The 17,283-nt window shown below is 40.8% G+C and overlaps 1 protein-coding gene across 2 annotated transcripts; it reads left to right on the forward strand.

Moving 5' to 3' along the window:
- Positions 1 to 42: 42 nt before the first annotated feature.
- Positions 43 to 17,187, forward strand: nckipsd (NCK interacting protein with SH3 domain; the record flags this gene model as incomplete). 2 transcript variants are annotated; one of them, XM_084417160.1, is made up of 13 exons in its annotated part: positions 43 to 216; positions 1,100 to 1,212; positions 2,605 to 2,806; positions 3,380 to 3,455; positions 3,580 to 4,163; positions 6,225 to 6,395; positions 6,476 to 6,562; positions 11,692 to 11,830; positions 11,923 to 12,003; positions 12,079 to 12,207; positions 14,073 to 14,165; positions 15,423 to 15,634; positions 16,598 to 17,187. In XM_084417160.1, the coding sequence occupies 13 exons, from the start codon at positions 43 to 45 to the stop codon at positions 16,724 to 16,726; spliced, it is 2,190 nt and encodes a 729-aa protein (XP_084273286.1). In that variant the 3' UTR covers positions 16,727 to 17,187. The 2 variants fall into 2 exon arrangements, with proteins under 2 accessions (XP_084273286.1, XP_084273285.1); XM_084417159.1 differs by having other exon boundaries at positions 15,423 to 15,595; positions 16,677 to 17,187.
- Between the last annotated feature and the right edge of the window lie 96 nt (positions 17,188 to 17,283).

A 17,283-nucleotide genomic window follows, 5' to 3' on the forward strand; every position in this document is an offset into this window, starting at 1 on the left:
TCCGAGTGCGCCATTAACGCGTGACGGACACGTCAGTGTTGGATGATGTATCGCGCGTTGTTCGCCTTCAGCTCTGGGGAGAGGAACGCGCTGCGCTTCCCCGCGGGCGAGTCATTCCTCATCCTCGAGCGCAGCAGCGCGCACTGGTGGCTCGCGACGCGCTGCCGCACCGGGGAGACGGGATACATCCCCGCCACATATATAGAGAAAATACCGGTGAGACATCATATATAATACTCATATTCCTCTTCATCATAACCTAGAATCATTCAGTCTGGATTCCATAGTTTATTATTATGACATCCCTTTAATTAAACGTAACATTACACAGTTCATTATTCATAGAGTATAACTGTATGTTTTTATGTCAGTTCAGCTTAGAGAAGTTGTCAACATACATGCAGAAACAGAATATTTTCTTTATTTTATTTTTTACATTAATGACATCTATTTAAAATGTTTAAATATTTTTCTGCATATTCTGCAGAAATCAGAGCTCGTTTACACCGGCGGAGAGAGAGTCGTTTTACTGCGTCTCACCGTACACACACACACACACACACACACACACACACTGTGACGCATATAGAAAACAGCAGTAAGACGTACAGTAATATAATAAGCAACATCTGCAGAACTCAATGGCTGATGTCCTGGAGCTCTAACAGTAGAGCGCTTGCAACGCCGAGGTCACGGGTTCGATTCCCAGGGAAAGCAAGACCTGAAAAGAAAGTAAATGTGTGCCTTGAAATGCAGTGCAAGTCGCTTTAGATAGAAGCGTCTGCCAAATGCATAAATGTACATTTTATTTATTGAGGAGATGAATTTGTCTGTGATTGACTGATGCTTGTGTGTGTGGTGATGAAAATGTCTCTCTCTCTCTCTCTCTCTCTCTCTCTCTCTCTCCCTCTCTCTCTCTCTCTCCCTCTCTCTCTCTCTCTCCCTCTCTCTCTCTCTCTCTCCCTCTCTCTCCCTCTCCCTCTCTCTCCCTCTCTCCCCCTCTCTCCCTCTCTCTCCCTCTCCCTCTCTCTCTCTCTCCCTCTCTCTCTCCCTCTCCCCCTCTCCCTCCCCCTTCTCTCTCTCTCTCTCTCTCTCTCAGGCTCCAGAGCAGGACGAGGTGCTGCAGTCCATTGATCGAGCGATTGAAGCCATTCATAATGTGGCCATGACCAACGCAGGCAAATACAACCTGGAGCAGAGAGACGTCCTGCAGTGAGTCCAACACACACACACACACACACACACACACTATTTTATATTGTTATTTTTGTATTTCATTATTGTAACGAAGTAAGTTGTTGTGGGAAGGAGGAGGCGGGAACCGGCGAACGTTCAACATACTTTTTATAATAAAGTAAGCAAACACACACGAAAGTAAAGGCAGCAGCCCCTGCTGACAACACACACACACACACACACACACACACACACACACACACACACACACACACACACAAACATGATGTCCACAAGTCCAGGCCTGGTCCTCTCTCACCCTTCACTGTCGCCACTCCTCCACCTCGCCCATTCTCAAGGCTCTCGGCCCCGCCCTGCTTACCACGATTATATTATTACATTTTTATGTTATATAATATTCTTATATTCTTATATTAAATGTTAATATTATATAGGTAATATATACAGTATATTATATTATATTATGTAGGTATTATATTTTATTTTTATATTTTATTATATTTTTGTATTATGATATTATATATTTGTTTTATATTATCTTACATTTATATTTGTATGCTATATAATAATATTGTGTTTTAATTTTTATTTTATATAATGAAATTGCCACTTTACAATAAGGTTCATTAGTTAACATTAGTTAATGTATTAACTAACATGAACTAACAATGATCAATACAATAGTTACAGTATTTATTAATCTTTGATAATCTTAGTTAATAAAAATACAGCTGTTCATTGTTTGTTCATGTTAGTTCACAGTGTATTAACTAATGTTAACGAATACAACCTTTTATTTTAATAATGTATTAGTAAATGTTGAAATTAATATTAACTAAGAATAATAAATGCTGTATAATTATTGTTCATTCTTAGTTCATGTTGAACTAATGAACCTTATAGTAAAGTGTTACCATGAAATTATATATATTTATTATTGTTATATTCATATATTTATATGAATTGTCTATGTATGATTACGCTGCTGTATTCTGGCAGGTGGAGTAGTGAGTGAGTGAGTCCAGGTCGAGTCGCTCAGAGTGTTTATTGTAAGATTAATGTTAAACTCTCAGATGTTCATCAGCCTATTATAATCAAGGCTTTTCCCTCCAGAACTGTGAGCGACTGGACCTGGACTTCCTCGCGCCGCCATTTTAGATTTTGTTCCCCTTCTGGACCCATAGTTTGGTTTATGAGTACTGGTTGAGATATATTCTTATGCTTTATTGATAGTTTAATGATTTTATATTATACAACTTATTTTTTTATCTTATGTTTATATTTTTATATTATATTTTATTTAACATTTTTATGTTATTTTCCATTTATTGTTATATTTTAATATTTTATTACATATTTCTCTTTTTGTTCTCTTGCATATACAGTATATTTGTGTGTATTTCGCAGGAAGTTGATCCACCACAGGAAGGAGACGCTGGCCCGCAGAAGCCCGACTCCATGCGAACAAAAGCCGAAACTCCCATCATCCTCCAGTGAGGCGTCCCTGAGCCGCGCACCACAGCCACCCAACGGCCTGAGTCGAGCCCAGAGCTGCCAGGCCCGCGAGCCGATGTCAGAGCGCACCGCTAGTGTTCCTGCACTGTATCAGGTACAGCCGAGCGGAAACCTTCTCCTGATCCAACACTGAGTGATTAAACTGCAGTTCATCCACTGGCCACTAGAGGCTGCAGAAGAGACTCAATCCCATAAACCCCCATGTTAATATACCCAACTTTACAGCAGAAACACATGTTTACAGTCTGGGGCAGAAAGTGGTTCTGGTCTATAAAGCTGATGTTGCCCTTCATGACGACTGTGAGGGGAGTTTTTATAACTCATCCGTTTAAATGATATTGAGCCTCAAAGTTCTGCATAATTAAGGGCGTGGCCACATGAGTGACAGGTGGATTGCCGCTGATGTCACTACTAGCCGTTTGTCTGCTAGCGTTAGCATCACGTCACCTCAGCTAATCCGCCTCGCTGCCCATTTTCGTTTATCTGGGAGTAACGTGCTGCTAAGATGGCGACAGCCGGCTCCGCCCACTTTGGGCTTCAAAAATGCTTTTAAGAAACCGACAGGTGACGTCACGCACACTACAAATATATTTTTATACAGTCTATGGGTACAGCAGACGCCCTGCGCTGTGAGTGTGTGTGTGCTGATACTGTGTTTCTGTCGCAGGTTCCTCCTCAGCCTCGGAGAGCGGTGCCCGTAACTCCGCCTCCTCCGGAGAAACACCGGGAGTTACGACACATTGGTAGGTACTTAACGTACTGACGTTGTACACATCGTACTTGACGTTATGCTGCACACACCTGACTGACTGAACCTCTCTCTCTCTCTCTCTCTCTCTCTCTCTCTCTCTCTCTCTCTCTCTACAGACCCGGAAGTGCCAACGAGCATTTCCTCAACAAGCCCCGCCCCCAGCTCTGTACCTCCTTCTAGACCCTCTCTATCTATCAGCTCCGCCTCCTTAGACTCTGGCTCCTCCCACTCGGGCGTGTCCTCAGATGTCAGTCTTCCCAGCATCAGTAGCACTCCGCCCCCTGTGCCAAAACGAGGCAAGGCTCCGCCCCCTCCTCTGCCTGACCGCTCACCACAGGAAGAGCCTTCGAAAAACAGCCCAGCACCTCAACTGATCAGCACACAGGCTCCGCCCCCTACCGAAAAGAGGCCGGCGCCTCAGCCAATCAGTCCACAGCCTGCTTCCGAACGCCAATCAGATGTGGAGTGGCCACAGGCCCCGCCCTCTGTGTCTCTCAGCCCCCTCGGTAGCCCCACCCAGTCCTTAGCCGTTCCCACGACGATCGGAGCAGAGCTGATTGAACTGGTGCGCAAAAACACCAACCTTAGTTACGAGCTGTCGCGGGTTGCCGTGGGCGTGGTCGTGGGACACCTGCAGAGCGCTCTGCCAACGGCGGCATCCGACTTGGAGCAGGTGCTGCTGTCATTGGTGGAGAGTAAGGTTAGTAGCTCAATAGCTCATGCCTGGACTCATCTATATTAATAACTCTAACGATAACTATACCGATAACTCTAACGATAACTATACCGATAACTCTAACGATAACTATACTGATAACTACACCTAGAACTGTAACAATAACTCTAACTATAATGATAACTATAGCTATAACTCTGATAGCTATAATAACTATAACACCCATAACTATGACAATAACTGTTTGTGATAACTATATTACCATCCACACAATGTAAAATATCGTTCTGTTTATTATAGTTAGTGTTATTAAGTTGGCTTGGGAAATATATTGTACGTACTGATATTGTACTTAAACTTATTCTTCTGACCCAAAATTTTCTGACTCTAACTCCTCCTAGAGCTTTAACTCTACATACTCCAAACTCGGCTCAGACCTTCAGACTGTTCTGACTTAGTGTGCTATATCTTTTCAGACTGATTTGACTTTCAGTTTTCTTAAAAATTAATATTAAAAACCATAAAAATCCCATAGACTTACATTGCAGAATGCTCAAATTGAGCCAAGGCTACGGTGGCCCATTAGTGCACAAACCAAAAACTCAAATCTAAACTCCCTGAAGCCCTAGACTCAATTAAACTACCATTCTGTGTACTAATAAACGTTATCTATCTATCTATCTATCTATCTATCTATCTATCTATCTATCTATCTATCTATCTATCTATCTGTCTTCAAACTATTTTTATCTATCTATCGTCAAACTTTTCCTATCTATCTATCTTTCTAACTAATCTGTCTTTCTTTCTAACTAATATTTCTCTTTCTTTTTAACTAATCTATCTTTCTTTCTTTCTAACTAATCTATTTCTTTCTTTCTTTCTAACTAATCCATATTTCTTTCTTTCTAACTAATCTATCTTTCTTTCTGTCTAACTAATCCAACTTTCTTTCTTTCTAACTAATCCATCTTTCTTTCTTTTTTCTTACTAATCTCTCTTTCTTTCCTACTAATCTATCTTTCTTTCTTTCGATCTATCTTCAAACTATTTATCTATCTTCAAACCTTTTCTATCTATTTATCTATCTATCTATCTCTTTCTAACTAATCTTTCTTTCTAACTAATCTTTCTTTCTAACTAATCCATCTTTCTTTCTTTCTAACTAATCAATTTTTCTTTCTTTCTTTCTTTCTAACTAATCCTTTCTTTCTAACTAATCTCTTTCTTTCTAACTAATCTATCTTTCTTTCTTTCTAACTTATCCATCTTTCTTTCTTTCTTTCTTTCTAACTAATCCATCTTTCTTTCTTTCTTTCTAACTAATCCATTTTTCTTTCTAAATAATCCATATTTCTTTCTTTCTAACTAATCTATCTTTCTTTCTAATTAATCCATCTTTCTTTCTTTCTAACTAATCCATCTTTCTTTCTTTCTAACTAATCTATCTTTCTTTCTAACTAATCCATCCATCTTTCTTTCTAACGAATCTTTCTTTCTTTCTAACTAATCCATCTTTTTCTTTCTAACTAATCCATCCTTCTTTCTTTCTAACGAATCCATCTTTCTTTCTAACGAATCTATCTTTCTTTCTTTTCTAACTAATCCATCTTTCTTTCTGACTAATCTTTCTTTCTAATTAATCTATCTTTCTAACAAATTTTTCATTCTTTATAACTAATCCATATATCCATCTATATATCTTTCTTTCTTTATAACTAATATTTCTTTCTTTCCAACTATTCTTTCTTTATAACTAATCTATCAATCAAACTTTAAACTAACTTTAAACTTTAAACTAACTTTAAACTTTAAACTACTTTAAACTTCTTCAAACTCTCTGCTCTGGCTTTCTCAAGCCAACTTAAAGTTTGTCTCAACAAACTTTTTTTTTCTAGTTGTAATAGTTATCATTACAGTTATCGTTACTGCTGTAGGTATAAATATTGTTATAGTTATCATTACAGCTATTGTAACAGTTATCGTTATAGGAAAGTAAGCAGGTGCTGCTGTCATTGGTGGAGAGTAAGGTAAATAGCGCCTCCCTCACCTGTGCTCAGCCAGTAATGCGCTGGTTCTCCTCAGGATCAGCGGTCGGCGCTCCCGCTAGGACAGGTGTGTCACGATGAGCAGCGGCTGCAGGTGATCTTCGGGGATCTGGCGCGTCACCGTGATGACTCTCAGCAGCGCAGCTGGGCACTGTACGAAGATCACGCGCTCATCGCATGTTACCTGGAGGAGTTACTGCAGATACTGGTGAGACATCTGCAGTTATTGACCCTTCAGAGCACAAGCATATTTTATATTCATATCATAATTCTGCGTGTTTCTTTCAGACTGACGCAGATCCTGAGGTGTGTAAGAAGATGTGTCGTGTGAACGAGTTTGAAGCGGTTCTGTCGCTGGTGTCATACTATCAGATGGTGAGTCCCCTGCTGATGCATCATGGGAGATAATTAAGGCCCATTCACACGATACCTATAACTGTAGCTATAGCAATAACTGTAACAATATCTATAATTATAACTATACCAATAACTCTTACGATAGCTGTACAGATAACTCTAACGATAACTAAACCTATAACTGTAGCTATAGCAATAAATGTAACGATAACTACACATAGAACTGTAACAATAACTAAACCTATAACTCCTACGATAACTATAATGATAACTATACCAGTAACTCTTACGATAACTATACCAGTAACTATACCAGTAACTCTTACGATAACTATACCAGTAACTCTTACGATAACTATAACAATAACTACACCTAGAGCTGTAACAATAATTCTAACGATAACTATACCTATAACTGTAGCTATAACAATAACTGTAACGATAACTTGAACGATATCTACAGTGAGGAAAATAAGTATTTGAACACCCTGCTATTTTGCAAGTTCTCCCACTTAGAAATCATGGAGGGGTCTGAAATTGTCATCGTAGGTGCATGTCCACTGTGAGAGACATAATCTAAAAAAAAAAATCCAGAAATCAAAATGTATGATTTTTTTAAACTATTTATTTGTATGATACAGCTGCAAATAAGTATTTGAACACCTGAGAAAATCAATGTTAATATTTGGTACAGTAGCCTTTGTTTGCAATTACAGAGGTCAAACGTTTCCTGTAGTTTTTCACCAGGTTTGCACACACTGCAGGAGGGATTTTGGCCCACTCCTCCACACAGATCTTCTCTAGATCAGTCAGGTTTCTGGGCTGTCGCTGAGAAACATGGAGTTTGAGCTCCCTCCAAAGATTCTCTATTGGGTTTAGGTCTGGAGACTGGCTAGGCCACGCCAGAACCTTGATATGCTTCTTACAGAGCCACTCCTTGGTTATCCTGGCTGTGTGCTTCGGGTCATTGTCATGTTGGAAGACCCAGCCTCGACCCATCTTCAATGCTCTAACTGAGGGAAGGAGGTTGTTCCCCAAAATCTCGCAATACATGGCCCCGGTCATCCTCTCCTTAATACAGTGCAGTCGCCCTGTCCCATGTGCAGAAAAACACCCCCAAAGCATGATGCTACCACCCCCATGCTTCACAGTAGGGATGGTGTTCTTGGGATGGTACTCATCATTCTTCTTCCTCCAAACAAGTTTAGTGGAATTATGACCAAAACGTTCTATTTTGGTCTCATCTGACCACATGACTTTCTCCCATGACTCCTCTGGATCATCCAAATGGTCATTGGCAAACTTAAGACGGGCCTTGACATGTGCTGGTTTAAGCAGGGGAACCTTCCGTGCCATGCATGATTTCAAACCATGACGTCTTAGTGTATTACCAACAGTAACCTTGGAAACGGTGGTCCCAGCTCTTTTCAGGTCATTGACCAGCTCCTCCCGTGTAGGTCTGGGCTGATTTCTCACCTTTCTTAGGATCATTGAGACCCCACGAGGTGAGATCTTACATGGAGCCCCAGTCCGAGGGAGATTGACAGTCATGTTTAGCTTCTTCCATTTTCTAATGATTGCTCCAACAGTGGACCTTTTTTCACCAAGCTGCTTGGCAGTTTCCCCGTAGCCCTTTCCAGCCTTGTGGAGGTGTACAATTTTGTCTCTAGTGTCTTTGGACAGCTCTTTGGTCTTGGCCATGTTAGTAGTTGGATTCTTACTGATTGTATGGGGTGGACAGGTGTCTTTATGCAGCTAACGACCTCAAACAGGTGCATCTAATTTAAATAAATAGTTTAAAAAATCATATATTATGATTTCTGGATTTTTTTTTTTTAGATTATGTCTCTCACAGTGGACATGCACCTACGATGACAATTTCAGACCCCTCCATGATGGGTGGGAGAATTTGCAAAATAGCAGGGTGTTCAAATACTTATTTTCCTCACTGTATGTTACAGTTATCGTTACAGTTATTGTTATACTTATCATTATAGGTATAGTTATAGTTACAGTTATCGTTATTGTTATAGGTATAGTTATTGCTATAGGTATAGTTATTGTTTTAGTTATCGTATTAGGTATAGTTATCGTTACATTTATTATTATTGTTATAGGTATAGTTATTGTTATAAGTTATCACTATAGGTTTAGTTATTGTTTTAGTTATCGTTATAGGTATAGTTATCGTTACATTTATTGTTATTGTTATAGGTATTGTTATAGGTGTAGTTATCATTACAGTTATTGTTACATCGTTATACATATAGTTATTGTTATAGGTTTAGTTATAGTTACAGTTATCGTTATTGTTATAGGTATAGTTATTGTTATAAGTATCGTTATAGTTGTCGTTACAGTTATAGTTAAGGTCAGAGGTATAGTTGTCGTTATAGTTAAGGTCAGAGGTATAGTTGTCGTTATAGTTAAGGTCAGAGGTGTTAGTGTTATAGTTAAGGTCAGAGGTGTTAGTGTTATAGTTAAGGTCAGAGGTATAGTTAGTGTTATAGTTATAGTTAAGATCAGAGGTATAGTTGTCGTTATAGTTAAGGTCAGAGGTATAGTTAGTGTTATAGTTAAGGTCAGAGGTGTTAGTGTTATAGTTAAGGTCAGAGGTATAGTTAGTGTTATAGTTATAGTTGAGGTATAGTTAGTGTTATAGTTATAGTTAAGGTCAGAGGTATAGTTAGTGTTATAGTTATAGTTGAGGTATAGTTAGTGTTATAGTTATAGTTAAGGTCAGAGGTATAGTTGTCGTTATAGTTAAGGTCAGAGGTGTTGGTGTTATAGTTAAGGTATAGTTAGTGTTATAGTTATAGTTGAGGTATAGTTAGTGTTTTAGTTATAGTTAAGGTCAGAGGTATAGTTAGTGTTATAGTTATAGTTGAGGTATAGTTAGTGTTATAGTTATAGTTAAGGTCAGAGGTATAGTTAGTGTTATAGTTAAGGTCAGAGGTATAGTTGTCGTTATAGTTAAGGTCAGAGGTATAGTTGTCGTTATAGTTGTTATAGTTATAGTTAAGGTCAGAGGTATAGTTAGTGTTATAGTTAGTGTTATGGTTCAGGTCAGAGGTATATTTAATGTTATAGTTAGTGTTATAGTTAAGGTCAGAGGTATAGTTAGTGTTATAGTTAAGGTCAGAGGTATAGTTAGTGTTATAGTTCAGGTCAGAGGTATAGTTAGTGTTATAGTTAAGGTCAGAGGTATAGTTAGTGTTATAGTTAGTGTTATGGTTCAGGTCAGAGGTATATTTAAGGTCAGAGGTATATTTAATGTTATAGTTAGTGTTATAGTTAAGGTCAGAGGTATAGTTAGTGTTATAGTTAAGGTCAGAGGTATAGTTGTCGTTATAGTTGTTATAGTTATAGTTAAGGTCAGAGGTATAGTTAGTGTTATAGTTAGTGTTATAGTTCAGGTCAGAGGTATAGTTGTCGTTATAGTTGTTATAGTTATAGTTAAGGTCAGAGGTATAGTTAGTGTTATAGTTAAGGTCAGAGGTATAGTTGTCGTTATAGTTGTTATAGTTATAGTTAAGGTCAGAGGTATAGTTAGTGTTATAGTTAGTGTTATGGTTCAGGTCAGAGGTATATTTAAGGTCAGAGGTATATTTAATGTTATAGTTAGTGTTATAGTTAAGGTCAGAGGTATAGTTAGTGTTATAGTTAAGGTCAGAGGTATAGTTGTCGTTATAGTTGTTATAGTTATAGTTAAGGTCAGAGGTATAGTTAGTGTTATAGTTAAGGTCAGAGGTATAGTTGTCGTTATAGTTGTTATAGTTATAGTTAAGGTCAGAGGTATAGTTAGTGTTATAGTTAGTGTTATGGTTCAGGTCAGAGGTATATTTAAGGTCAGAGGTATATTTAATGTTATAGTTAGTGTTATAGTTAAGGTCAGAGGTATAGTTGTCGTTATAGTTGTTATAGTTATAGTTAAGGTCAGAGGTATAGTTAGTGTTATAGTTAGTGTTATAGTTCAGGTCAGAGGTATAGTTAGTGTTATAGTTAAGGTCAGAGGTATAGTTAGTGTTATAGTTAGTGTTATGGTTCAGGTCAGAGGTATATTTAAGGTCAGAGGTATATTTAATGTTATAGTTAGTGTTATAGTTAAGGTCAGAGGTATAGTTGTCGTTATAGTTGTTATAGTTATAGTTAAGGTCAGAGGTATAGTTAGTGTTATAGTTAGTGTTATAGTTAAGGTCAGAGGTATAGTTAGTGTTATAGTTAAGGTCAGAGGTATAGTTAGTGTTATAGTTAAGGTCAGAGGTATAGTTGTCGTTATAGTTGTTATAGTTATAGTTAAGGTCAGAGGTATAGTTAGTGTTATAGTTAGTGTTATGGTTCAGGTCAGAGGTATATTTAATGTTATAGTTAGTGTTATAGTTAAGGTCAGAGGTATAGTTAGTGTTATAGTTAAGGTCAGAGGTATAGTTAGTGTTATAGTTCAGGTCAGAGGTATAGTTAGTGTTATAGTTAAGGTCAGAGGTATAGTTAGTGTTATAGTTAGTGTTATGGTTCAGGTCAGAGGTATATTTAAGGTCAGAGGTATATTTAATGTTATAGTTAGTGTTATAGTTAAGGTCAGAGGTATAGTTAGTGTTATAGTTAAGGTCAGAGGTATAGTTGTCGTTATAGTTGTTATAGTTATAGTTAAGGTCAGAGGTATAGTTAGTGTTATAGTTAGTGTTATAGTTCAGGTCAGAGGTATAGTTGTCGTTATAGTTGTTATAGTTATAGTTAAGGTCAGAGGTATAGTTAGTGTTATAGTTAAGGTCAGAGGTATAGTTGTCGTTATAGTTGTTATAGTTATAGTTAAGGTCAGAGGTATAGTTAGTGTTATAGTTAGTGTTATGGTTCAGGTCAGAGGTATATTTAAGGTCAGAGGTATATTTAATGTTATAGTTAGTGTTATAGTTAAGGTCAGAGGTATAGTTAGTGTTATAGTTAAGGTCAGAGGTATAGTTGTCGTTATAGTTGTTATAGTTATAGTTAAGGTCAGAGGTATAGTTAGTGTTATAGTTAGTGTTATAGTTCAGGTCAGAGGTATAGTTAGTGTTATAGTTAAGGTCAGAGGTATAGTTAGTGTTGTAGTTGTGGTGGTTCTCGAGTCGAGAGCTGGGTGAGGGTCACTAACGTGCGTGATGGTTCAGGAGAACCGCGTGTCGCTGCGGCTGCTGCTGCTGAAGGTGTTTGGAGCCATGTGTGGTTTAGACCCCGCGCTGATCTCCACACTCCTGAACTCTGTGCTGACCATGGAGCTGGCGAGAGATCTGCAGACACACACACACGGTCAGTCTCACACACACACACAGCTACAGTTACGGTGATGATGTGTCTCTGCTCGCCAGCTGATGTGTGTGTGTGTGTGTGTGTGTGTGCAGAGCATGAGAAGATGTGCTACAGTGCACTGCTGATGGCCATGGTGTTCTCCACGGGCGAGCAGATCCCGCTGCACCACTATGGTAAGAGACACTGGCGGGGGGTGTGTGTGTGTGTGTGTGTGTGTGTGTGTGACGGTGTCTGTCTCTCTGTCTCAGAGCATTTGAACGCCGCATTTCTGCAGTTCCTGCTGGATGTGATTGAGGACGGTTTGCCTTCCGACGCCACAGAGCAGCTGCCAGATCTCTTCATCAACCTGCTCCTGGCCTTCAACCTCCACCTGAGCGGTACACAACACACACTACACAACACACACTACACAACACAACACTACACAACTCTTCATCAACCTGCTCCTGGCCTTCAACCTCCACCTGAGCGGTACACAACACACACTACACAACACACACTACACAACACAACACTACACAACTCTTCATCAACCTGCTCCTGGCCTTCAACCTCCACCTGAGCGGTACACAACACACACTACACAACACACACTACACTACACAACTCTTCATCAACCTGCTCCTGGCCTTCAACCTCCACCTGAGCGGTACACAACACACACTACACAACACACACTACACAACACACACTACACTACACAACTCTTCATCAACCTGCTCCTGGCCTTCAACCTCCACCTGAGCGGTACACAACACACACAACACAACATGCACTACACAACACAACACTACACAACTCTTCATCAACCTGTTCCTGGCCTTCAACCTCCACCTGAGCGGTACACAACACACACTACACAACACACACAACACTACACACACAACACAACTCTTCATCAACCTGCTCCTGGCCTTCAACCTCCACCTGAGTGGTACACTACACAACACACACTACACAACACACACTACACAACACAACTCTTCATCAACCTGCTCCTGGCCTTCAACCTCCACCTGAGCGGTACACTACACACACTACACAACACACACTACACAATACACACTACACTACACAATGCACACTACACTACACAACACACCTCTTCATCAACCTGCTCCTGGCCTTCAACCTCTACCTGAGCGGTACACACTACACTACACTACACACACAACACAACACAACTCTTCATCAACCTTCTCCTGGCCTTCAACCTCCACCTGAGCGGTACACTACACACACTACACAACACACACTACACAATACACACTACACTACACAATGCACACTACACTACACAACACACCTCTTCATCAACCTTCTCCTGGCCTTCAACCTCCACCTGAGCGGTACACAACACACACTACACTACACAACACACACTACACAACACACACAACACAACTCTTCATCAATCTGCTCCTGGCCTTCAACCTCCACCTTTGCGGTACACAACACACACTACACTACACTACACAACACACACTACACAATACACACTACACTACACAATGCACACTACACTACACAACACACCTCTTCATCAACCTTCTCCTGGCCTTCAACCTCCACCTGAGCGGTACACAACACACACTACACTACACAACACACACTACACAACACACACTACACAACACACACAACACAACTCTTCATCAATCTGCTCCTGGCCTTCAACCTCCACCTTTGCGGTACACAACACACACTACACTACACAACACACACTACACAACACACACAACACAACTCTTCATCAATCTGCTCCTGGCCTTCAACCTCCACCTTTGCGGTACACAACACACACTACACTACACTACACAACACACACTACACTAAACAACACAAAAAAACAACTCAAACAACAACACTAACAACACAAGCAACACAAAACAACACTACACCTAGAACTGTAACAATATCTATAACGATAACTATAGTTATAACCATAGCTGTTTGCGATAACTATAAAGATAACTACATTACCATCCACATAACGTACAAATTTTGTTCTGTTTATTATAGTTGTTGTTGTTGTCATAGTTAAACATAAGTATAGTTATTGTTATTGTTATCGGTATAATTATAGTTATTGTTACAGTTATTGTTACAACACAAACAACACAAAACCTTCCCTTACAATTAGTGTCAATGTGTAAATTACTTTTCATCTTTTATTATTATTATTATTATTATTATTATTATTATTAACGACTCATGTATTTGTGTTTGCTGCCCCCTGCAGTGCCGGAGACTAACATGGTGATGCAGGCGCTGATCAAGAGACGCAATGTGAAGATTCTCACAGAGAAACTCTCATTACTGCTCAACAGAGGAGGTGACACACACACACACACACTCTCACACACTCTCACTCATTCACTCACACTCACACTCACACACACACACTCACACTCACTCACACTCTCACACACACACACTCACACACACTCACACACACTCACACTCATACACTCATACACACACTCACACTCATACACACACTCACACACACTCACACACTCATACACACACTCTCACACACACTCATACACTCATACACTCACACACACTCATACACTCATACACACACTCACACTCATACACACTCATACACTCACACTCACACACACACTAACCCGACCCCTAAACCTACCCATCACACACACACACACACACTAACCCTACCCCTAAACCTGCCCATCACACACACACACACACACACACACACACACACACACACACTAACCCTAACCCTAAACCTGCCCATCATAGAAAACTTTCTGCATTTTTACATTTTCAAAAAAATATAATTTAGTATGTTTATTTACCCATTCCCCTCATGGGGACCGCTGGCTGGCTGGCTGGCTGGTCCCCACAATGGAGGTGATCTCAGGTTTTACTATCCTTGTGGGGACATTTGGTTCCCACAATGTAATATAAATCAAACGCTCACACACTCAAACACACACACACACACACACACACACACACACACACACTCATACACTCACTCACTCACTCACTCACTCACTCACTCACTCACTCACTCTCACACACACACACACACACACACACATACACACACGCACTCATACACGCACTCACACGCACTCATACACGCACTCACACGCACTCATACACACACTCACACGCACACTCATACACGCACACTCACACACTCATACACGCACACTCACACACTCATACACGCACACTCACACGCACTCATACACGCACACACTCATACATGCACTCACTCACACACACACACACACACACACACACACTCATACACTCACACACTCACTCACTCACTCACTCACTCACTCACTCACACACACACACACACACACACACGCACTCATACACGCACTCACACGCACTCATACACACACTCACACACTCATACACACTCATACACGCACTCATACACACACTCACACGCACACACTCATACACACACTCACACGCACTCATACACGCACACACTCATACATGCACTCACTCACACACACACTCACACTTTTGTCATTGAGAGGAAAGCTTAGCACGTTTACCATATTCATCTAAGTGTATGTGTGTGTGTGTGCAGAGGACCCAGTCTGTGTGTTCACACACTCTCCTCCAGCGCCTCACGCTGTGCTGAAGTTCCTGCAGGACGTGTTTTCCAGCCGCGACACGTCAGACATCTTCTACCGCTCGGACCTGATGGTGATGATCGACGTCGCAGTGAGGCAGATCTCAGACCTGTCGCCTGGAGACCGAGTGAGTCATGTGACCTGCGCTCGGAGAGGTCATGTGACCGTCATGTGACCTGTGCTGTGAGAATCATGTGACCTGCGCTGCGAGTGTCATGTGACTTGTGCTTTTTTTTTCACCTCTGTACAGATAAAACATTGTCAAAAGAATTCATTATTTTGAATAATTAAAGCAACAAAAAAATTCCGTATTATGAATATTTAAGGCGAGAGAAGTAATTTGTTGAGGTTAATTTGTAAAGAAAGACTAGACGCCTGCACACACACACACACACACACACACACACACACACACACACATACATATATATCCAAACACGCACACCTATAAACACCTAATACGCATGTGCGCCGTCAGCGTTCTCACTGATTCACGTTTTTTAAGTTTGCGTGGAGAAGAACGCTGGCACCTTGGAACCTTTTCAAAGTTTGCGTTCTCGAGCTCCAAACACTGATAATGTGCGAGTGAGCGGCCGGAGTGTGTTAAGAGTTTTCTGTCAGAGCGGTGTGTGTTAGCGGCCGCTAAGTTAATAACTCATGATCTTTACAACGGAAGTGAATCAATCAAAACTAACTTTATCTGGACAATAACTTTACTCTAGATCTGCTGTAAAGCCTAATCTCTGTTACTGTAATCTCCTGTTATCACTGTAGAGCTGCTGTGAAACATCTGTACTGTTAAAGCGCTGTATAACTGAAGGAGACTTGACCTGTGCTGTGAGAGGTCATGTGACCTGCGCTGTGAGAGGTCATGTGACCTGCGCTGTGAGAGGTCATGTGACCTGCGCTGTGAGAGGTCATGTGACCTGCGCTGTGAGAGGTGCTGTGAGGGTCATGTGACCTGCGCTGTGAGAGGTCATGTGACCTGCGCTGTGAGAGGTCATGTGACCTGCGCTGTGAGAGGTCATGTGACCTGCGCTGTGAGAGGTCATGTGACCTGCGCTGTGAGAGGTCATGTGACCTGCGCTGTGAGAGGTCATGTGACCTGTGCTGTGAGAGGTGCTGTGAGGGTCATGTGACCTGCGCTGTGAGAGGTCATGTGACCTGCGCTGTGAGAGGTCATGTGACGCATGTCTCTCTCTCTTCAGATGCGGATGGAGTATCTGTCTCTGATGCTCAACATCATGCGCTCCACTGATTACCTGGAGCACCGGCACCGGCTGACGGACCTGCGCGCGGCGCTGCAGAGGATTCTGGGAGAGGAGGATTGTGGGAAGGATCCGGGAGCCAGCGGACAGATGGACAGACTCATCGTGCAGCAGATCTACCAGGAGTTTCCTCACATCTGATCAGTGCTAACCCTGCTAGTCTCACTGCTAACCCTTCACTAACCGCTTATAACGTGTTCGTATCATTCAGTCCGATTAGTGACCTTTGACCCTCTGATCAATAACGCTAACCCTCTAACGAGAGCCCTAACTACACTCGCCGGTTCGTGGAATATGAGTTTACAGTATTAATACATTGATCTGTGTGTCTCACTGCTAAATGATCTATTTTTCCTCTTTTGGGTTTTTGTTCAGAAGGGAAACGTAACAATATATTTTCTTAACGGTGAAAGACTAATAAACTGCTGCTATCCTCCTAATGCACCCGAAATATGTGTGTGTGTGATTCTTTTAAACCTGTGATGTATGTTGTATGGAAGCCATATTATCCACATAAGAAAAAAAATTATGCTTTTGTATATCTAAA

The sequence above is a fragment of the Rutilus rutilus genome (genome assembly GCF_951802725.1).
Source record: "Rutilus rutilus genome assembly, chromosome: 8".
Lineage (NCBI taxonomy): Eukaryota > Metazoa > Chordata > Actinopteri > Cypriniformes > Leuciscidae > Rutilus > Rutilus rutilus.